The following is a 23,588-nucleotide window of genomic DNA, read 5'->3' as shown; positions in this document are numbered from 1 at the left end:
CTACCTCCATTCCCTTTCAGTCCTCAAAATACAGCACTGTCTCAGCAACAGGGCCAGAAAGAGTGCAATTAAAACACTGAATCTCTTCTCTACATGTTTGGGATGAGTCCATAGAAATAAACTGGGAATTTTAGCCTTATTGTATACCACCTTCATTTAAAAAAAAAAAAAGGGATAATGGGCACTGTTCTAAAATCCTGTGCACTTTTAAAAGAATTAATTTAGACCTGGTTTCCTCCCTTCCAAAGAAGGGAATAAAGCTCTTGTTGAGCTTCAGGTGCTGTGAACTGTGAAACATCCACAGCTCTTCCTCTCCCCACTCTGAAGCACAAAGCAGAACTACTGATGCACACGAGATCAAAAAGCAATTTCATGTTAACACAAAAATTCCTTTTAATATATACAGAAATATGCAGAATTTACATGTGTTCAGCATTTTACGCATAAATAGCTTTTGTTCTTGAAACTGTGCTACAGCAATTCACATCTTTCTAAAATAGATGCAAGAGCTTAGCCCAGGCAATTTTCACCTTTTTAGAAAATTTGCGGTTCTCCTCCGTAAAGCGCTTTTCTCGAGGCTTGAATGTTCTAATACTTGCTTTTACCTAATAAAGAAAACAATAAAAAAAGATGTCACGTCGTTGGAAGTGCATTGTTTCAGCTTTGCATCATCACTGTTGATTAGGAATTTCAGGATCTTTCACTCTTTTCAGCCTCTCTGCAACTTAAGAGGAGCTCCTAGGAAAAAAACGTGGATGAGTGAAATTGGGCAAGGCAGGAGTCACTTGAGGAAGAGCAGAGCTGCAGTGCAGCCCACGATGGCCTTAATAAATAGGCTTTAACCTGGTAAAAGGCTGTAGGGCATGAATAACTGAGACAGACTCAGCCACCTAAAAACTAACTGTACCGTGTATATGCTTCATTAATTTTCCTGTCAACACCCTGGGAAGAGAACATCCTGGGTCAGCTTTCTGGGGAGGGAGGAGGTGTTAGAAGTAATGTATAATAATCTAAGCATTAAGCCCTTTTTTGGTTGTTGCAAATGAAGCCCTGGCGTTCAGTAATCAGCAACCTCCTTCCTTAAGCATTTGGGGTCACTTGTTGGTCCAAAAACGCCCCTGCATTGTTCCATCCACCTGGAGGGGCCATCACAGGGCTCTGATGTCCCAATATTTTTTTCACCCATGGCATGAAACACCCCTCCACTACCAGATGTAACTGGGTCAAGACTCATCCTGCTTGGCTCCTGTTTTGAAGGACGACCCTCCCACTCCCGTCCTTGCAGATTCACATGTTTCTTACACCACTGATAAGCAAAGAGAAAATATTTCAACTTACAGGATTAAATAGGACATCCAGCTCCAAGTAAATTACTCCTTTTGAAGCACGTTCCAAGTCTTTATTCTTCAGCGTGTAACAACTTTGTTTACCGTTTCTAATCTATAGTTTGGGGGGGGGAGAAAAAACATCAATATTTTCCTGGCTGTAATTCACAATAGAATTTAAAGACACTACAAATAAATAAATAAATCCCACAAAAAAAAAAAAAAGCCCTCTCCAAACCTGATAATATACTTGGAACCTGAAATACAAAATGACCGTTGGATTAGAGACCTATAAAATTGCAGATTAAATCTCTTATGGTCCAACTTTAATTTACAGACCTTGTAGTTTATAGTAGAGCAGTGAACGCAATAACCAGTCTGAAAATTCTGCCCTAGAAGCCAGTGAGTTGATGGAAAGTAATCAGCCTCTGTTATTACAGGTTTAAAATGGGATTTTTCTTCCAAAGTTTAGGAAAAGAGCCACGAACAACAGCTTACCTACCTATTGCATAGTCCAGTACCCAAACCCCCTTCTTAAATGCTTAGTTTATTGCAAGGTTGTCAAATTATTACACAGGAAAGAAACACAATCCAAAGAAGTTAATCAGCTTAAGTGGAACGAATGCTAATGTAACAAATGTTCAAAATTAACTAATTTGTGTAAAAGACTTCTCCTCCCCCCACACCTCTGAATTTCAATACCATTTCTATGCTCTAAACCACCCGTTGGCCCCATCTCATTAAACATCTATTAAAAAAAAGAAATCACCAACAAAAAAAAAACCTCCCTCACCATTTTGTAAACTATTTGGCTCAATCAAAAGCATTCTCTCCTCAAAAAGTGATGGCAGAAATGTATTTATTATACACAGTAGGATATGTATTGATTAAACATTTGGCTTTTTAGGAAGCAGACCAGTTAAATTTTAAACAGCAGTAACATAAAAAAACCTGCAGCTTCCCAAAAAGCTACATTCAGGGACTGTAATGATCAAAGATTAAAGATAACAGAGGAAATTCGGGGGCATGAAATTGCAACCATATTTAAAACAGCTATTGCTGCTCTGGCATGTAGAAGAGGCACTCATATAAACCATGGCAGAAATGGGTAAGGGGATTGGAAAAAAAAAGGCCTAACAGGAACCAAATGATTTTAGAAGGGAAAGGTCACTCTCCTTCCCAGGATCCTGTGTGGATCAAATAGCTTGTCAAAGGGTATGTGGGTTTTCTAATGGTTGAAAGGCAAGAGGGCTCTCACAAGGACCAGCTCTGCATCCTCAGTGGTGTCCAGCCAGGAACTCCAGCTTTTTACTATGTTCTCATCCAAACCTTTGCTTAACACAATGCTAGAATCAATATAAGCACACGTGGAATTTATTTAATAATGGTAAATAACAACACTAGGCAGAGCACTGAACTGATCTCAAAGCACCCCGCTTTCACTGCAAGAGAGTACACCTGGGGCTGGAGCTGGCAGTAAAGGATGCTGCAGCTCCCAAGAAAGGGGCAAGGAAAAAGCTACTCTGGAGAGCAGCAGGCTCAGATAACCTGCAGCCCCAAAACAGAAGAGCTGTTGAAGTGGCTAAGCCCCTCTTCTAGGGCTAAACGAGGTCCATCAGAAGGTCCTCAGGCCAACTGCTACCAATAGTACTGTTGGCCCATCATAAAGGATTCTATTTCACCAGTTTGGTTTCCCCAACTCAAGCAAGGGAAAAAAAATCATTTCAAAAGCTACTGAATGAAAACAATTTATTTTTACATTAAAGATTTTGTTCAACTTCCCAAATTAACCGAAAAATGGATGAGATACTAATGACAGAGATTCAGGACCAGGAGGACTTGAAGTTGCTATCTCTTTGGTCTAAGGGGATGCCACTGGTAGCAGGTTTGGAATGAGCTTTGATTCATGGACTCTCTCATGCAGCAGGATAGAAGATAAATTGTTCTCCGTGTGTCTGCAGAGATGTAGGTGTCCAATGCATATCACATCATAATAATTCTGGATTCTCCACAGGGATTATAGTTTGGGGGCTGAACATCCATATATTTCAGTTACACATTTCTTATAACACTTCATCCTATTACCCCAGGAGCAACAACTAGTGGGAAGTTCTCCTCGTATTCCTATGGATATACTTCTTTATAACTTTCAAGATCATAACCAAAGGAAAACATGTTCCATGCTGATGAATTGATAGAAAAAGAAAAAGAACTGCTGTCACTACTGAGAAGGTTAAAATCTGATGTCATGGTTTTCTGCACTCAAAAAAAAACCAAAAAAAACCACTTCTGACTTTGAGGAAAAGATCTTCATTTTAAGAGCTGGAGCTGAATCAAGTATTTTGGGTGTGTCTGCAGGTGTGTTCACACAGTAACTTTCAAATCAGCAACAAATACCTTCCATCTCTATCTGTCTTTGGAATTAGGGACTCTGTTGTTTGGGAAACTTCTCAAAACAGTGTCATTACTGTTGTTGCTGCTATTCTAAAATTGAACAAGGCAGAAAGTAATGCAGTGCAAATATAGTTTTACAGTCAGCTTCATCTGGCATTTTTAATTTCCAGTGTTTGACTTCTCTGGTAAAAGATGTGCAATTATAACTCAGCCTAAGACTAAACATCCATAGAGATATCCCAGCTTTTGACCTTCTTCAAAGCAAAAAATAAAAGCACAAGAGAAGAACAACTGGCTACAGAATGGCACGTCTCCATTGCATTTCCATTTGGATAAAAAGAAAAAAGCCTGAAAAAATGTCAAACAAAAGCCTCTCTTCAGAGTTTTGGCAAGATGCTAAGCCAGCACGGTTCAACAAAAGGTGTAGGGTAACTCTAACACCCATGACTGCACAGAGATTAGATCCGTGGCATGTCTCAACCATGACCAGAAGAAAACATGTAAAATAGCTTTTAATACTCTGCATTTTCATTGCATGCTGGTTTGGGGCCAGAGTTCAGATTCTGTTCAACGTCCCTCTCAAGCTCAAGAAACAGCCACTCATATTGGTTTCATTTTGGGTCTATTTCTTTCTCCTCTCTGGGTACTTTTTTCCCCTGAGTTTCTGCTCTTCACAAAGACTGCCCGAATGTTGTCTCCAGCTGTGGATGAGGGGACCCCCAGCCAGGGCTAGATGTCCTAAGATGAACCTCAATGTCAGAAAGATCACACTTCTTTGATCACCCAAACACCTTTTGCTACATACCTGATGATCTCACATGGATTTTATTCAATGAATATTCCTGTTAGTTGTGTCTAAAATGGGTTATCTTTCCTATGGATGTTTACATCTACTTATGGGAAAAGGGAAGGAATATTCAAATTAAATGTGGAAACACCTGCAGGTGAGGTCCTTAAAGAGACATAATCAATATTATTACTTTACTGATGATGTTTTATACTCCTCACTGGATACTAATTCCTGCATTCTTCAAGAGCTTCTTAATAGCATATAACATACCAGGGCTCAATGAGCAACCAAGACTGTCCATAACCATGTGATTAACAGAAGGACAGTTGTGCCTATCCCACTTTGCAAGGTCACCATCAAAAAACTTCTGGGGAAAGATACTTTTTTTAAATCAAGACTTTCATCCCACGGGAATTGCTGATATTTAGGGCATTCCTCTGTTCTTAATCAGCACAGAAAAATAGCAATATTAATATTTTCACAGAACAATTCATCTACTCATTATCACAGACCCTTCTCCATACAGGACCATGCAAGGGAAACTAGCTGTTGGAAGAAAAGCTAAAATTCTTTGTGCATTAAATATTTGGACCTACACAGGCACTTCAGACAGAGGCAACTTCTGGCAGTGCTTTAGCTGAAGGAAATGCTCAGGTGCACGAGACCACTGTACAGTCAAGGCCCAAAGTGCACCGGCTTCCTTTCAAATAAATGAATACATTTGCTAACCTCTTCTCACAGATGTCCCCAGTAAAACAAATGTGACTAAACACAGTATTGATGTAGCCAGCCAATGCTAAATCTATTAAGCAACAACCTCCTGACCGCTTGGGAATTTTAATGAAATAGCAAAAGCCAAGATTGATATGACACAAAACACGGAGAAGACAGGACCCTTACACAGCAAAGGGGTTTTTTTTCATTGCTGTTGTCTCAAAGAAATATGGTTTAGTGGCTTTTTTTTTACATTGATTTTAAGAAAACTTCACTCTGCATCCAGCTTTGATGCAGATGCAATGTCATATATTGATGACCTGACAGAAGAACGTTGGGTTAAACCTCTGTACATCAACACCCGTGACGTGTGGAAAGGGTAATGGCTACTCTCCAAGGATAATTCATCTAAAGCATTTGGGACCTCTGATATTCCTGCTTGAGCTCATTGCTGATGCACAATGTCATACCACTTGCCCTGAATAACATAAAGCTGTCTTGTATAGACACACACCTACCCTTATCAAAGGACACGTTTCCCCAGTAAAGAGAGGAAAGCAAGCCACATATTTAATCCATGCAGACATGAATAAAGAGACATTTTTTCTCTAGTTTTGCAATATATCTTGATTTGATTCTGTACAAAATGCCCATTCATCCATCCCAATACTCTTTGCCCTGAAGAATTAGCTTGTAACAATCTTCTGTGAAATCCAAAGTAGAATGGAAATTTGGATTCTTGGCAGAGGATTGCTATCCAAAGACCAAAGATATGGAGCTGATGGTCTGAAAGAAAGTGAGCAGCCACACGAGGGCTTCCAGGCAGCCTGAGGAGGAGCTGAAAACCCTAAGAACACAAGGATCCTAGGGGGTACTCATGGAAAAAACTCCTGTTGATACCATTTCAGTGAGTAGTGCATGGTCCAGGAAGAATGTAATTCCAGAAACAAGGTGTTGTTTTCTCTGGAAGAGATGTGGGGTTTATTCCCCATTCCAAAATTTCTGGTTCATGATAGGGATAAAAGTCAGAACAAACTACTCTCTTTACAGCTGCCTCTATGGCACGAATGCAGCATTTTAACTTCTCTCAGATGCTGAAGCTTTCTCAAGGAAAAGGCCGTGCACTCAAGGGTCGAGTACTAAGTAACTGCAATCATCAGGTGTCTGCTCTCTGAGTCCAGGCCATGTTTTAGATAATTAAGCTTGCCAAAGGCATACTACTTGTTTTCAGTGTATCACTGGCTACCGACCTCGCTTGGCACTTGAAAACATTTCACAGACCTCTTCCTGTTTGCTGAAAAAAAGGGTGCAGCTGAAGTCTACTCTGAGCTGGTAATTCAGCAGATAAAAACCATTCCATTCTGCAATACAACTTCACTCAAAGATCCTTCTACACGAGGATATTTGATATACTCTGCTTTCAAATTCATTGAAGCACACTATACGTTCCCATGTATCTAATAACTCACAGCCTTCTAGGAGATAGGAGTCTCTTGAAGCAAAACAAAAAAGACAGACCCTCACAAAGAGAAACACGGTTGCTTTTACTAAGATCTAGGGCACAGAAGAACACAGAGATGGAAAGAACTTCTTTGATCATTAGTTCAAGTCCCCCCAAACCCACAAAACTTCTGAACCTATTAAACTGCTTTCTTGAAGCAGTGAAGTTTTTGCCCTACTTCTCCATTCCCCAGGATCTTCTTCGCTTGCTAGCACAAAAGCCTGCTCCATTCAGTGGTGTAAATGTCCTCCCTTTTATTCCCCAGGCTCTGAGAAAGCAATCTCCCTCTCAGCCTAAAGTTTAGGCAAGGTCACACACTCTACAGGTCACTTCCAGCACAAGAGTGATCTGTTTTGCTGGATATCCTGCTAGCCCTAACTGTGTCCTTTCCAGTTTACATCCCACTTCTGTGGATGTGGTTGACCAGAGCTGTATTTAAGATGGGGTCTCTCGTATGTGCTCTAGAGGAGGACAGTCGTTTGAGGTAAAGAATGGCAGGAGTTAAAAAAAAATACAATAGGTTTAATAACATGGAAAAGCTAAAGATAAAATGCAAGCAAATAACCATTTCCCTCCCTCTGTCCCCCATCTACCTACAAATAAAATTCTAAATTCAGTGTAATGCCACCTAATTGTGTATTCAACCAATACTGCCTCATCATACCTATTTAAAGAACATGGAGTTTTCTGCTTTATTCATCATCTGACACTTTAAAACTTCTCATACTGCCCAATTTTTTTTGTTTCTTATTTGGTGCCTGCAATAAGCCTAAATCATAGTCAAGGATGAATGTAAAGCCTGAGTAACTTCACCATCACAGCTCTTTTTTTGTGCAGTAAGGTTTCTCGTGTGTAAACGCGAAGATGAAGGTGCCCACGTTTGCAAAATGCCAACAGAAGACTCCTGAATATATTTAAACCAAAATTCATTGTCAAATTAAACATTTCATATCCCACCAACATATAGTGTATTCAAGTGTATTTTCATTAAGAAAAGAATCTAGTCATCCATGAACAATTCCTGAAGTAAACTTACTTCATGTGCTGACAGCTCACATGTCAAACTTGTGCGTTTTTAACAGAGGGGTAAAAAAAAAAGACAAATAAATCCTCTTTTGAAAATAGAAGTGTAACACAAGGCAAATATTAGGCCTGATTACCTAGAAAAATTAAACCTATGTTATTTGCAAGGCTTCCTTAAGTCTTTAACTATTGTTCTCTTTCAGCATATTTATCTAAATGGTTCAAAGGATATATTCAAATTCATAGTCAAAATGACAACATACATTGACATTCCTGTTTCAAGGAAAAGAGCTTAGAAAATTGCACTCCTCTGAGCAGACTAAGTTAATAGGTGCAAAATGTTTTTTAATCAGAAGCAGAGATGAATATATTTACACTAGATTTGACTGAAATAGGAGGCAGAGAAGTTTGGACGGGAAGGAAGAAGATCAGTTGGCAAGGGAAAGCATAAACAATTTTTATTTTATTTTTTTTTGCCTCAAACCTTGGACAAAAGACCTACACTGAATAGTTTGGACATTACCACACACATGCACTCCCCTCCTCTGCCTTGTTACATGCTTCCTAAGGGATACTTGACAAATGCCTATAAAATCAACAGAAAATCCAAATCTAACATCTTCTCACTGTGAGCCCACACAGCCTGCTGCCGATCATGCAGACCATTTGGCAAGCACTGGATCTGCAGGAGAGCAGCTGCTCCAGCCACTCTCTTCCAGTAACATCAGAGATACGAGGACTTGGGGAAAAATTAACAAAGTGATCAAAAATGGAATAAAAGATGTTAAGAGGTTTTTTCCTCCCTGTAAACATCAAATCATCCTCCATGCCCAACTGACTGTAATATTGTTCTAAAACTGGAAGATGTTGACAACTCAAGCCACTAAAAGAGACAATCCACAATATCCCCAGCCTCAAAAAGAACTTGCAGTCTGAGCCACGGAGGGAAGAGGATTGCAAAGCTCACAACAGTGTGTGGGGCACTAAAAGCTCAGTATTTACTCCTCAGCTTCTATAGCTTGGGCTCTTTATGTTCCCCATACTGCAGGAGTTCCCTGTTCTGGACTCCAGTGTAAGGTGCACATGGTGGATGAAAACAAACACCCTTCTGTGAAAAGATTCAGAAGCCACATCACTTTAAATTGACATCAACAAGAAACTTATTTACACAAAATAGTAACAAACTGGAGGACATGGGCCTATTTCCTTACCACTATAAAGCATTCCTTAGGCTGGGATCATATCCTCTAAGCCAGTTCAAGAGTTTTCTAGGCAGTTCATTATTTATTTGGAAACATCAAATATTTACAGTTCCTCTCTCTGGTCGTGACTGGTGCCTTACCTAAATTATCCTGACTCTGAGGGGCTTACATGGTCCACTTTCATCAGATGGGACCTTTGCTTTTCCTCTAGAACTGTCCTGTTTCTCCAGTCTCTGCTAGGACAGACCCCACTAACCTGTTATTGCAATACTGCCTTCCTTGCAGCCACCCACCTCTACAACTCAAAGGCAAACTCTTGCCTTAACCATGTAAGACATGTGTCAGCCTTCCTGAAGAGGCAGCTATGCTTCCACAAGGATCTTTCAAAACAATACCACAATTTTGTGCTCTGTAATTTCAATCAGGATTCACCATCTGCCTATTTGAGAGTGGTATCACACCATGTGTTACCAAAACCATCTCACTACTGCCTGTATCACTCGAATCATGTTATATATTGCAAGCATGACAGGGTTCAACACAGTACTCACTGTATAAATACCTGTCACACCATCTCCTCTGCGTGGGGAATCTACTGCAAAACACCAGTGCCCCAAAACTTAAGGAAAACCCTGTTTTATGTTAAATGTGGTTATATGACTTGACTGATAGGAGCACAAGAGTCCCATGATGTTTCAAGCCTCATCTAGTAATTGATTTAATAGAAGTCACAACCCAGAAAGTTCTTTCTAAACATTACTGCAAAAGCTACCAGAATCTTCTGTGATACTGCACATACACAAGGAGCTGTTTACATCCCCTTGATCTGGTTCAGTCACCACCCTTGTTCCAAAATTAAATCAGTCTTGCCAAACGCAAAGCTGCTCTTCACCTATTTCTTTATGAATGTCTTTTAATGACCCTTTTCTGTTCCTCTCTCCTTAGCTTGGCCTTTTTTGGCCATTTCTGAAAAAGCTTCAACTCTCCTTAACCTCCAGAGCAACCACGTTCCCCCGAGCTCACTCTGTTTCCAGTTCTGAATTGATACTCCCAGTACAGCATTCACTCTTCACATATTTGTTTACAGAACAAAAGAGACCAGTCTGTAAAAGCACTATGGAGTAGAAAACACCCCTTTCAGGTAATTTTATTCATCTGTGCCAATAACAACAACTATCTCTAGTCAATCCTACTGTGCTGTGCAATTACTTTCTTGGAGGAAAAAGAAGCAAGACAGAACAAAGACATACTTAAAGTGTTACCTTCAGAAGATGACGTGGAAACACACAGAACAACTGATTACATTTTCAGACCTACATGGCATACAGGACTGATGAAATACAGACACTTGGGCAATTTTCATTCCAATCAACCAATTTGTACTAAAATGGGTTGGCAATGCTCGTGACACTAAGGAGAACTACAAACACTGCCAACCAAGGCATATATAGATCACAAAACCTGTTTATGTCTAAATCTGTGTTGCTTTGTGCTAGGGGGAAAAGACCTGTAACTCGTTCCCAGCAAACTCAGCAGAGTTTGAATGATAAAATAGCACAGGTAACTTACAGACAGCAAAGGGATGGCAACTTTTCCAAGAAAATCAGGGGGTTTGTCTCCATCTTCATCGAACACTGTCACTTCCAGAACATCATGAATATCTTTAATAGGGCTGAAATGAAAAGTGCAGAAACATTAAAGAAATAATTTGATACACACGCACACAGTCTCCTCCACAAAGATTTGAGAATACTGTTTTACTAATTAAGTTTGTATTACCTTGGAGTATAAAATCAGCATTTAATTAAATTCCCCCCAAAATGAATCAAATGATAGCTATTCCCCAAGCCTTCCCCTCATGCTTCAGTCCCACAACTAGGTGAGGAAACTCTACCAGACAGTGACTTTTTTGTGCATTGATCATTGGCAGTGGAAAACTCAGCTCTCCATCAGAGAAAGCTGGTGACTGGGAGAGGAGAAGGGCTGAATTCAAAAGCAGTCTTCAGGACATTAAATAAATAATCCAGAAAATAAAACTTACAGAACTTAATTTGACTTGAACAATTACTGAACACTTATGACCCTTTTAAGGTACTAACAAAACAAATTACTTTAAATATCCAAAACCCTATTAACCCTAATTAGAGGCCAAACATACAATATTTTTGTTCCATTCACTGCAAATGCTCTACTGATGATCCTAAGTATTTATCAGATCATTAAGAAATCAGAGTCTCATTTGAGGAAAGATGCATCTGTGTGTCTGCAAAAACATGGGTAAGTGGAGATGACTTGTGAGTTGCATTCATTATCTTCTGTTTTTTTTCCACATCCAAGAAATAAAAGATGTAGGTGGTACAATGTCTGCTTATTATTTAACTAAGTGTAACCATTCTGACCAAAAGAAAGTTGATCCAGAGCAGTGCTGCTCCCAGAACCTCTGCTTGCAACACAATGGAGTTGCTCCTCACAGAGCAGAGTCTCAATCTACAAGCCACCTACTTGCTATGGCTGCTAGCTGGAGAGACATGTTCTGTGATGTGACCCAGTAGCAGCCAAACCACCAGGAAAGGAACTACTTTCAAGACATTAAGGCTTTAAAATACATTGAAACCTGCCACTTCTGCAACTATTCTTGCATGTTTGTCTCCAAGCCATTACCATTTTCCACATGATATAGCTACCAGGGGTATCAAACACTAAAGCCCCACAGTGACACACACAGATAAGTGTGTCACAGAAAATCTGAATATGATGGGAAGGGCTCTCTGATGGTATCAAACACTCCAGCTGAAATGGATTCATTCACTCAAAACAATCCACTCTGCTCCAAAATAAATCTAAATCATCAATAGCTTTTAAGGTGCCTGAGTGCAATTTTTTTAAATGGCCAAAAATCTAAGGCAAGATGTGAGAGCCTGGCTGGCTCTGGAGATTTGGTGCTTGGGCTAGCCATGCAACAGCAACAAGAAAGTTAGTCTGTAGATGACATTTCTGAGATTCACTGGAAGTACAGACACAAACTTTTTAAAATAATTTTTGATCCTTATTACATTTCTTTTGTTGGCAGAACGGCCAACAAGACTCATCTGCTGCCACAGTCTCAGAATAAACAGTGATGACTGGAAGAAAAAGGACTCCAAGAGACACGCATTCAGCTGCACCCGTGAATTAAACAGAAATCCAGCCAGGTGCTTCTGTCAAAGAGTTCAAATACTTTTTACTGTGTTTGCATCTAGCCCAATATTTATGAATGTTGCTTTTGCAAGAAGTTCATAATCCTCAAACTGTTCTTCCAGTGCAAATGCCATAAATGCTGCATTGCCAGCCCTTGTGGTTGCCTTCCACGCCACAGACTCCTCCTCTTGGAGATACCTGTTTCACTCTGTTATTCACAAAAACCTCTGTGAAAATTAAAAATCTGTGCTTCCTAGAAGAAATACTTAAAGTACCTCTTTTTAATTAATAAAAGTTGGATTTTTTGCTGCTGTTCAATTTATTTCCAAAAAAATTTAAGCTTCTAGTTTGGGCTAAGTTATGTTTTACTAGTTTAAATTCAGAAGATGTACCAGGAACAACACGAGCTCTAACTTCCTGCTTACTTACAAACTCAACATTCTACCTTTGTTCAGTGAAACATTTTATTTTCAATTATGGAAAATGTAGGCATGAGTATCTGGTCTCTACTTTCTGTTATATTATCTCTTGGATCGAGCTGTGACTCCATTATGTCTAGTCATGATTCTTCCTATAAATATCACAGTGATTTTTCTTTTAATGACTTCTATTAATAAACTCCATGCAAGAACTAGTAAAAGGCAAAAGGCTTTAATTGAGTTATATTTGATATTTCTCCAACATCCTCTCTGGCTATGAAAAAATGACATATCTTAAGCCTGACCTTTGCATTTGCTCAAAGTCAATAGCTTTCATAGCTAAGCTGCCAAGGGTTTGGTGTTGCAGCATGTTTTCAAAAGCAATCCACTTACAATGTGAAAACTTTGTTCCACTCTGGATTGAGGTTCTTGTAAACAGTGTGTGTTTGAAGACTGTCGTTTCCCAGCTCCAACACACAGAAAGGATCACTTTTACCTAGGGGAAGATCAGATAGATTAAAAAAAGTAATTAAGTGGACCAGTTATTGTATTTAGCATGCATACTCTTTCTTTGCAGCAAAGCTGAGGAAGTGATTGGCCAAATAAAATTGTATCTATTAGGAAAACTGCAAACTGCCTCATTCTGTTGGAATGACTTGGGAAATAAACACCATCTTCAATGCCTCCTCAGCTCTAGAAGCTCTCCCACTTACCTTGCAACTCATTTGGGTGGCTTCACTCTAACACTTGAAATCCAAGACTTACAACAAATCACCTCTAAGTCTTTATAGCAGGAAAAACCTGCTCACATTGCCAATTACTCAGATGACTTGAAAGCTGCAGCATCGTTCTGACCCAGGTAAGCACCAGTGCTGCAGTTACAGCTTTCTGTTTCAAACTGTGCTTAGAGTCTGTGGGCTTCTTTAGTTGATTACTGGTTTAAGTATCCACACCATAAGAAGAGAAGCATGGCACTAATTGTGTCAGCAGAATTTCTTCAGTTAGTTCCATGTGAGCAAGTTCTTGGACCTATGAAGATCCTACACAGTGCCACAGTTGAAACAAAACCCAACATCAACTGAGAATCCGTGTGTGAATCAGGTATTTACAGCAAACCCACACCCCAAACCAACCAACCAAAAACCACTTAACCTGCTCTCAAAAGAAGGATGTCAACATGGAACCTATTATGGCAAAAACATGTTTGGTAATGTTGGAGATTTTTTTGGTAATTCACATTACATGAATTTGTAGCTTTCACAACCTGTTGAAGCTCAACCATTTCCATCATGAGCAGAGCAGCCTTTATCAGCATGTCTGGCTCAATATCTGATTTAATGTCATCCTCCATGTTCACAGATAACTCAGCCACAGACACTCCAGCCTAACTTACGTAGACAGCTAAATATTTCAGCAATACAGGGATTAGATAGCAGACAAACAAGACATTTAAGCAAAAGCTGTCTTTTCCTTAATCCTTATTTTTAGTATTATTAATGCAGAGCTCTTAAGGTTCTTACTCTGAGAGGTTTATAAACTAACCAGGAATCTTTTCAGTATGTAAACAGTGGGTATTAACTAGTCAATACTGGTAAAGTTTAAAGACCACGTGTATTACTGGAATCTATTTTTCTCCATTTTAGCTTACATCCCCAATCCTTGATAAGTGTGGAAAATGCACGTAGTCGTTCAGAGAAACTGCTTGAAATGCAAACTGGTGTATGCCAAAAACAATCCCACTGTATAATTTGGTATTCTGAATGCTATTTTTTGGTCAGTGAGCAAATGCAGTGTTTGAGAAGAACTCTCAGGCATACACAGAAAACATCCAACAAAGCAGAAAAAGTCATTTTCACATCAACAAAACTATTATCTAGGAATATAAAAGTATGGAAGGCTCAGATTGGGCTAGTTGTGGCTGAAGTGCTTCTACATATTTGATCTAGCTGTGTGGAAACTAGCCTAAGATTTATGTCAGATGGTGAAGTATGGATTTTCAAAAAACTACTCAAAACCAAAGCAGACACGAGGTTGTTTTCTGATAGCTGTTATTACAGTAGGCTAAAAACTTGCAATTAAAATCTATAATGCCAGTATATAATCAACTGACAACAGAAATCCCAATTGCTCCAAAAATCCAGTCTTTACTATGGAAATAAGGTATAGGGTGGCATTACACCAGTCAGTAGATGACTGGTCTGCAGAAGTTTACCCACACAAGACTCACAACTGCTATGGGCTAGAAGAGGAAGGGAATGTTACCTGCTCACACTGCACAGCTGTTAACCCTTGGAGATCTTTGTACCTCTTCTTGCCTCTCTGATTTTCCCTTTATCAGATTTTTAGCTGGACTTGGAATTTACTTTTATCAATAACAATAAATCCAAGCAGTCTCCCTGGCAATGCAGGAAATATGGCACTGCTCTAGGAAGGCTCTATTATGGAAGCCCATAATTGCTGCACTAATCATTTATGAATGGCTCAGAACAGATAATTAATCTTTATGTCTCTCATTTCACGATCAGAAATTATGCTATTTTTACCTAAAATGGCTGCATCCTTTTGCAATTTGGTGGGTCTATTACAGCATAATACTAGGATATTTTCAGCACTGGCATTGAAAAACAATTTGTCATTTGCTTCATGAATCAGGCTCGAAGCCTGGGTTATTTTGAATATAATGACAGACTGAGTAACCTTTTACTTAAGCAGAATTTCACTCTGTGCTATGCACAAGGAATGTGTGTCACATACTCTGTGAAAAGTCTTTGAATTGCAGAATCAAGAACCTGCGTGTCTCTCCCAATGTTCATTATCCACCCACATGCTGCTGTTTAAGTACTGAGGGAAAAGGGGGCCAAACCCATCACTGATGCAACTGCATTAGCATCAGGGATGTTTTCCAAAGGGTAAATAACCTTCCAGGCTCAGCTCTTCCCCAGGACACTATCTATATTAAATCATCCTGTATTTCTAGATAGCCCTAGCCTTGTCTTTTGCCAAAGGTTCTGCTTTGCAGTGGTACACTTCTTATTCTATCTGTTAATAAGGTGCAGTTACACTCCTAATTCCATATAGACACATACACTGTGTTAATTAAGAAACATTTTTTCTGTACAAGCTACCTTTCATTTTTAGCAGGTTTTTTTGTTTGTTTTCAAATCCAGTTCCTTCAGTTCTTTAAAGTACTGCTCTCTGCAGTAACCTTTTTTTCCACTGCTGGGTTAAGGAGTGAATTGAAATTGAAATAGTATCATGATTAATCTTGGGCTCTCTCTTTGGTCTTTATTTTACAAGCAACATTCACTTACATTACAATGTCTTCATGAATACCAGGGAATGGGCAAGAGTGTTTTCCCTCTAACACCTTCCCTGCCTTTATCAACAAGTTACCTTAAAAAATGACCATGTCAGCAAATACACAACACACAATGCTATGTCTGTGAATTATGAGCTGCTGCAACATCCAGAAGGGAATTAAAAGGTCTCCAGAATCCTGAAGAAGATGACAATAAAAATAATAATATCCAGGCAGTCACTACAGAGAAGTATCAATTCCCTTAGAGAATCTATATGAAGTTGTATTTTTAAAAGCTGTTTGTGTCCATTGCTGTCAGGACCAACCACATTTTAAGGCCCAGCTCAGTGGAAAATTCATCCTTTTCTTGAGGTAAGAGCACCAAAAAGATCATCCCTAAGTGAAGCTTCAAAAGAGCTGTGAGAGAAACCACCACACTCGCATTCCCATCGCTGGCAAGCTTTCTTTTTTGGGTGACAGCCTGCAGCATCACCCAAACCTCAGCACCCACACACTCAGCAGTGTGTCAGAAGCCCCCAAAATCTTTCAGTCTCATTCACGAACTCGCAAGGCACCCGGTAAAAGATGGAGAGGCTGCTTTACAGGCACTATCACTTTATATTGACTCTTATTTCACATGTTCCTGCTGGAAAATACAACAGCACACCATGCTAAGAGTTATCAGTCACACTGCTCTGATCTGAAGGGGAAATACATCTCCAAACACTAGACCTTCCCACACACTTTTGGGAGTCAAAACCATTTGGTGTTTCAGTTCCCAGAGGCAGATTTCACCACTGCAGAAAAGATGGAAAGATTTACTTTTCCTTGATTAACTGACAGTACTGCACAAAGTCTAAGTAGCACACACAATGTATTACAGCATCATATGCTGCAAAATAGTAACAAAATACCTGCAAAATCTGCAGCCAACAAGTCCACTGCCTTTAAAACTTTGACTTGTAAGAAGCCAACGTCCCTTATATCCCGAAAGGAATTCTTTATACACTGTAAGGGGGAAAGCATAAAGATATGTTTTGTTGTATTTCAGTAAGAAACAGAAATTATTGAACTACTAAATGACTTACATTTCCCTATCCATCACTCTTTTTTCCGTGGTGTTTGAGTTCAGCAGCTGATGTACACATAAATACACATCCACTAGTGCAGTTCATCACGACCCTGAGGTTTGTGATAACACATGCTAACTGCTCCTAAAAAAGGTCTCCATTCACATACAACATGTTAATGTTATAGTGGAGACTGGAAGGAGCCCTGCATGTTCACACAAGCACCACAGGCAAATTAAAACAGAAAATGGGACATAGGTAGACCTGGAAAAGTAGAATGAGTTGGGAAGGCAGCACATGCAATCAGGAGCAATCTGTCCTCAAATTTTTGGCTTATGTGGTTCAAATTCCTCATCCCTCAAGTCTCACAATCCATTTCAGATGGACATACTTACTCCTCCTTGCCCATCTTTTGAGGATTGAGGCACAGAAGCCATCCTAAGGCTCCATCTTCCAACAGTTGAAAGTCCAGAACATATCCTCCCAAAAGGAGGAAAGTTAGTGTACTATGATGTCTCAGTGGTCTTTAGTGTGTCTCATTCCCCATAGCAATCTCTTAATAAAACTGAAGTTTGCAAAGAATATTATTAATTTAAAACTCAATGAATTCAAGTAGCCAAATTGCTTGGGGCTATCTGCCCTGCCAGTCTCCTTGTCATTCTACACATAGTAACTATTCCATGCAATAGTTTTCTGTGGTACAAGACATTATTATAACTGGACAATTTATTTTTTATCCTGCATTTTTGACTACTTTCAAAACTAAGGGAGGAAAAATAAAAAGAAACCAAAACCACAAACTCACGTAGCGTTGTGCAATCTGTTGCCTTTCACTGGGGTCTCCCAAAGGGCAAACACACAGATCAGAGATGGACACCCCTGTACACGGAGCAACAGCAACCAACATTAGCAGGGAGCCTGGATGTTTTTCCAGAGGCAGCTCTAAGCAGTTGGTCTGCTTCATCGGCAGGGCAGTAATGTCCACTTGGCACCTAGAATGACATTGTCAAGGGTTAGTGAGAAAAAGGAACTGGGAAAAGAAAAATAAAAAATATTTATATTGATTTCAATGGGGAGGAGCCACCAAAACTTATTGCTTGTTAAGGATGGGAAGAATTAAAAAAAAAAAAAAGAAAGGAAAAAAGGCACCTCAAAATTAAACATGGGAAACCAATTAACCAGTTTCTATTGCACTTAACAGTCAAAGTTTTGCTTTCTGGTTCACCTACTGGTAAACAGAGGTAAAAGGGCTGGGCTGCAAGAAAAACTGAATTCTGGCCTGCCTCACTTCCCCTATAAAACCCCCTCATGTTTTGTCATGGATCTGAAACAATTTTATTTCACCTGCGGGAAAAGAAAAGGGTCAAATGCAAAATTTAAAACAGCTTAAAATAGATTAGTTTCTTTAAAGTCACATACTCCATTTTATGCTACATTATACTGTATGCCCCAATCTCTTTTACAAGCCTTACTAGAGCTTCATTTTCAGTGTACTGTTATATTTCCCAAAGGGAAGGATGGTCTTAAAAGTCCCCCCACCAACTCCGCACATAATATGTATCATTAACCTGATGCTTTCTCCAAAAATAAAAATAAGGAGGAAAGAAGAGGAACACTAATAGAAACAATTATAAAGGATGAGTATGGGAGAAGAGTAGACAGCGAGCTATATGCAAAGGGAGTGGTTAAATGCAACAGAAAGTCTAATCACTTGGCTCAGCTAAATGCCTTCTATTTAGAAGTCCAGCAAATGGAGTGGAACTTTTTTGAACCTCCGTGGGGCTTGGGCTTTTAAGAAGAGGCTGAACAAAAGTTACAAATGAAAAAGGGGAAAAAAGAAAAATAAAAATAAAATAAAAAAAAACAACACACAAAATAACACATAAAGAAAACCACCACCAAAAATAAGGACGGGGAATCTTCGCTGCCACGGCGCGATGGGAGCTGCATTTCTCCAAGGGCTGGCGAGAGCTTTCGCTCTGCTTAATGCCTGCCGACAAGTTTTTATTTAAACTAAACTTGTTAAGGTGTTGTCTTAATAGGCTAAAATTCCACAGGGTTCCCCCAGGTGGGTTTCTTCTGGGTAAATGGTGCGTGTAGTGCTCCTGATTGATCCCATTCCAGTAGTAGAGCCGGAGCGGTTGAGACCCATCTGCTATAAATTGCATGCTTTCCGCTTCTTAACAGCCTCTTTTCTGTGAATGCTGGGGGGGGGGGTGAAAAAAATAAATCCCCAAACATTTCAGCCTGAAAACCCAAGAAGCTACGTTATGAAGTATAAGGCATCGTGTTCTGATGAGTTCGTAAGTCGTCCGGTAGCTCTGCGTATAAAACCAGAGCTCTTTGTGTAAGCTCATTCTGATCAGAATCAACAGGGATGACTCGGCCTTAAGTGTGCTCTTTGCTTCACCCCATCAAACCTACAACAGGTTGCAAGTTTACTCTTATTAACTGCTTCCAAGAGAAGGAAAATAAACCAGGAAGAGTCCCAACCCTGTTTGGTGCACAGGCTGCCTCTCAACACAATTTCCATGTGTGAGAGGTTGCATTTAAAGCTCATTGCTATGCCTAGACTCTTTCAAAAGATATGACAAGAGAAGTTAGAGTAGAAAGGAAAACAAAACTACAACAAAAAAGGCAAGCATTTGAGAAAGACCTTATCACTTCCACACTGGAGGTCAAATTCACCTTGGCTGCATTAACACAGCTGCTTCTCATAGTGCAGCAGTTTTAGTGATACTTGAGGTATTGGTGCAAAAGGGGGAATGCATCGTTATCTTGCGGGGGGTTGGTTTAGTTTGGGGTTTGTTTTCTTTTTATGCAGATGAAGAAACTGGAAGGAGTAGAGGGGAAAACTCAGGGTCACCCAGCTGCTCTGTGGTTCAGCTGACAACAAAGGCCACATCTCCCACGTCAGCATTTCATACACCACCCACTCAACACTGTCACAACGGGGAAAAGCTGCATTTGCTTTTTCACGTTAAGAACTTTCCATGGGGTAAGAGAGAAAAGACAACACGTTCAGACAACAGAGCATCTCCCACCAACAGATAACCTCAGAAATCTCTCCTATCTCAAAGGCAAAGTTAAATATAATTCTAGCTTGTTTTGGCAAATTGGAATTGTTTCTCTTAATAAAGGAATTTGATTAGTCAAAGGTCAAAGAAAAGCTTGAGTATAAGGGCGTGGGGGTAGGAAGGATGCACATGTGGAGGGGAAAACAGCAGGAGGTGGAGTATAAGCATTTCTTCCCCAAATCATGTCTGATTTCCGTGCAAACTAACTTCCTTAAAACATCTGTGTTCACTCAAGGTGATGGTATGCCTCTCTATTTTCTTTTGAGGAACTGAAAAGAATTTCCACATTTGCACTTGCAAATGGCAAAAGGCTTAAGAAAAAAAGAATCTGTTTCATTTAGTTTATAGAACATAACTGATCAGACTGCAGAGAAAGCAGCTCAGTAAAACAATTAGACATTCAATTTACTATATAAATTCAGCAGTTTCCACACAAACACTTTTACACTATTAAAATGAGTCTAATGATTTCCAAACTATGTCCCCCATCTTCCAGAAATGGAAAATCTACCTTTCCTTCTTTCTCAGCTTTCTATCTGCAAGACCTATTGCAAATAACTGCTTCACAGGAAAGTGCTAAGAGACTATCATGATGGGCACAGTATAAAACTAATGGAAGCAATCCAGGTTTTGCTCAGAAGCTGGCCTGATTTGAATGCAAAGGGCAGAACTCTGAGATTATTTGTATTTTAGATGATGCAAATGATCTCCTGAGTTAAATTCTCAACCCAGTAACCCTATCTCAGAATAGGATAGCTCTGCTTGTTTTCATCTTTTGCTACATCACATATTAAGTTCAGATATCTTTTACACACATGGCTATATGCATGTTCTACAGGGGATACAGTTCTCTAAGTTTGTGCACACAATTGTATCTTTTTTTTTTTTAAAACCACAATTAATTAAATGCTTTCCTACCTCCTCCTGATCAATATTGAGGTCTACACCTCTCTGTTAACCTCTAGTTCTGTAGAGGATTACACCACAACATTAGTTTTTCATTTAACACTGTTCTTTTGACTTACAGCCCTCATCTTTAAGCTGCCAAATTTTTTTTTTCTTCCCTTTTTTATTAATTTTGCAGATAAACATTGCTTGAGAAAACTACATAGTAAATTTTGGGTTAAATGGTTAACTTTACCAGGGAATCAAGTGTTAAAATTTCACTAAAAGGTGCTGAGCTTAGCTTCTTATCAGTAGCCATGGAGTTATATTTTATCAGCCAATCCACATTTTAGTAAATTATAATAAATATCCTTAAAAATCTATAAATACATATGAAAAAAAGCTGCACACAACATTACCCTTGTTTTTCCACTGCAGAATTCATGAAAGCCCTTCACAAAAGAGGTCAGAACCATTATCACAGCCTACATTAAGATGCTTCTATGATTAATATTTGAAAAGGAATTTCAAATGCCACAGGTGTCAGGAAGACAATTAATAAGGTCTTATTCTGACTTACTCCACAGATAAATTCTGTTTGCCTGATTCTTTCTATAGCTTGGTAAAATTTAAATGAAAGGTCTGGATGCAGCCATAGTAGATTTTACAGCTCCATCCCAACAGCATGGCCTTTAAAATAAGGATTGTTTCTTGTTGCAATGACTCTTTTTCCTGCAGGCATTCATCATAAAGTTATTGGATGCTCTCCAGTCTCATAGCTCATGGTCTTAAGTCTAGCAAATTTTGTAAAACTTCTTTCTTGAGGTAAATACATGAAGAAAAACACTCTAGCATTCTGCAGCATGTCTTTTTCAAAGCATATCCCTTAATGCAGAAACACTCTCTAACAACCTGGCATAAACAATCTAACTCTGCCTGGACAAATTCTGCACATGTTAACACCTTTGTTTATTAATATACATTAACATCCTCTCCTGTTTATAGCATTCCTCTTATCCCAAAGGACACAAAAAGCACTCAATAAATGTTACTAACAGTTCTGTGCAGACTAAATAGAGGGATTATTTCATCCAGCACCAAAACACAGCCACCCCACAGTGTCAGACGCTGGCAGCTGAACCACTAAAGGCTGCAGTAGTTTAAATTAGGAAGAAAAATCAGACCCAGTCTGAGGAGAATGCAGGTAGGCTGAAGGCAATAATTTAGCTTGTTATGTGCACTGGCAGTGAGGGTTCATTTCATGGTAGGAGAAGGATGACATGAAGTTGCACCCAGTGGTTCCTCACTAATTCAAAAGCACACAAATGCCCCAGATGTCAGTGTTTGGTACCAAAGGTCCAACATTTCTTATTCTCTATGTTACGTAGTCTCCACAGACACTTTGGGTCCTATTTCAAGAACAATATTTTACCTTGAAACCAAATTATACCTGGGAGGAGAGCCACGTTCCAGGGGCTTAAGGCATCCATCCTACATGAAACCCTGGTTCTAAAGGGATTAACATAAATTTTATTCCACAGAAATTCAGCAGTCTGGATTATGAGACATGACTCAAATTATGAGAAATTAACTTGTGCACCTCCTCAAGTTCACTTAAATATTAATAATACATATGTATTTAAAGGTCTAATCAACATTGTTCAACCAACACAGCCTTGAGAGAAGCATAATGAATCCTAACTCTGTCCACAAATTGACCACAAAATTATTCATTCAAAATCAGCAAATTTTTCCTTTTCCTTAAAATCATGCAAACTGAGGGCAGTTGGGGTGCACTGCTATGTGTAACAACTGAATATAACCCACAAACACTCTACAGAAGAATCTTCCTTACAATGAAGTTGTGAAATCCAGAAATCTCAAAACTCAACTTGGAAGTCACAATAAACATGGCACCTCATAATATTGTTTTTCCTACAAAATCCTTTTCCAGATTAGGCTGCATTTGAACAATTCATAAAATATTATTTATTGGGTGTCAAAAGTTTCTACACTGTAAAAACAAGGCTTGTTATTATGCATTTGGTGTTCACCTATTCTTGTAATAGTGCTTTAAAATCTAGTGTAATTTTTTCCTGTTTTGATACTACAGCAAATTTGTTGTGTTTAAGGAAACAGCAACAATATTTTTCACTCCACATAGCCTCTGTGTGTTAGATTTACCTTGAAGTTAGTTTTGCTGTCTTTCTCAGTGCTGAAATCTTTAATAACAGAAAAAGCATTTTGCTGATAATTTTTTTGCCAGACTGAACACCACCTGCCAGAAACCAGTAGAAAAAAAAAGAGGAGGGGAAAAACTAAAAAAGAATTGTTCCAGCATCAGGGAGACTGAACAGAGGCAAGCCACAAACATTTAACTCCAAACAGAATATCAGAAATAATAAAAGTAACTCTGAGAATGGAAGGAACATATTCATCTTCAGCCACTTCTCCATGTGATGAGCAACAGCATTCAGCCAGAAAGCATTTCCTGCTCTGCAAAACCACAAACATTTGTGGAGCCAAAGGGCATTGTTCTTTTCAGTGAATAGCTTCAAACTGTTTGAATGCTTTAAGTAAGAGGATGTTCTTACTAGTTTCTGTTATTTAGTCAGCAAGTTGTGAAATGCTTACCAGGTGAGAACAGCAAACAAATGCAGACAGGACCCCTGCCCCTAAGAATTTAGAGGTTGTGGCAAGCAGAGAAGAACAG

General features: G+C 39.2%; 1 protein-coding gene across 1 annotated transcript in view; it reads right to left on the bottom strand.

Annotated features, from left to right (window-relative positions):
- Positions 1–23,588, bottom strand: part of MCTP2 (multiple C2 domains, transmembrane 2) — a gene marked incomplete at its 5' end in the record, with an annotated part of 87,752 nt that overhangs the window by 43,948 nt on the left and 20,216 nt on the right. The window contains 6 exons of the mRNA XM_008947675.1: positions 531–605; positions 1,339–1,440; positions 10,519–10,621; positions 12,939–13,041; positions 16,758–16,851; positions 17,719–17,905. Of these exons, the coding sequence (XP_008945923.1) occupies positions 531–605; positions 1,339–1,440; positions 10,519–10,621; positions 12,939–13,041; positions 16,758–16,851; positions 17,719–17,905 (664 nt within the window). The remainder of the gene's footprint in view (positions 1–530; positions 606–1,338; positions 1,441–10,518; positions 10,622–12,938; positions 13,042–16,757; positions 16,852–17,718; positions 17,906–23,588) is intronic.

This window comes from Merops nubicus, unplaced genomic scaffold (assembly GCF_000691845.1).
Source record: "Merops nubicus isolate BGI_N331 unplaced genomic scaffold, ASM69184v1 scaffold11409, whole genome shotgun sequence".
Taxonomy (NCBI): domain Eukaryota; kingdom Metazoa; phylum Chordata; class Aves; order Coraciiformes; family Meropidae; genus Merops; species Merops nubicus.
This window is presented reverse-complemented; position numbering and strand designations above follow the sequence as displayed.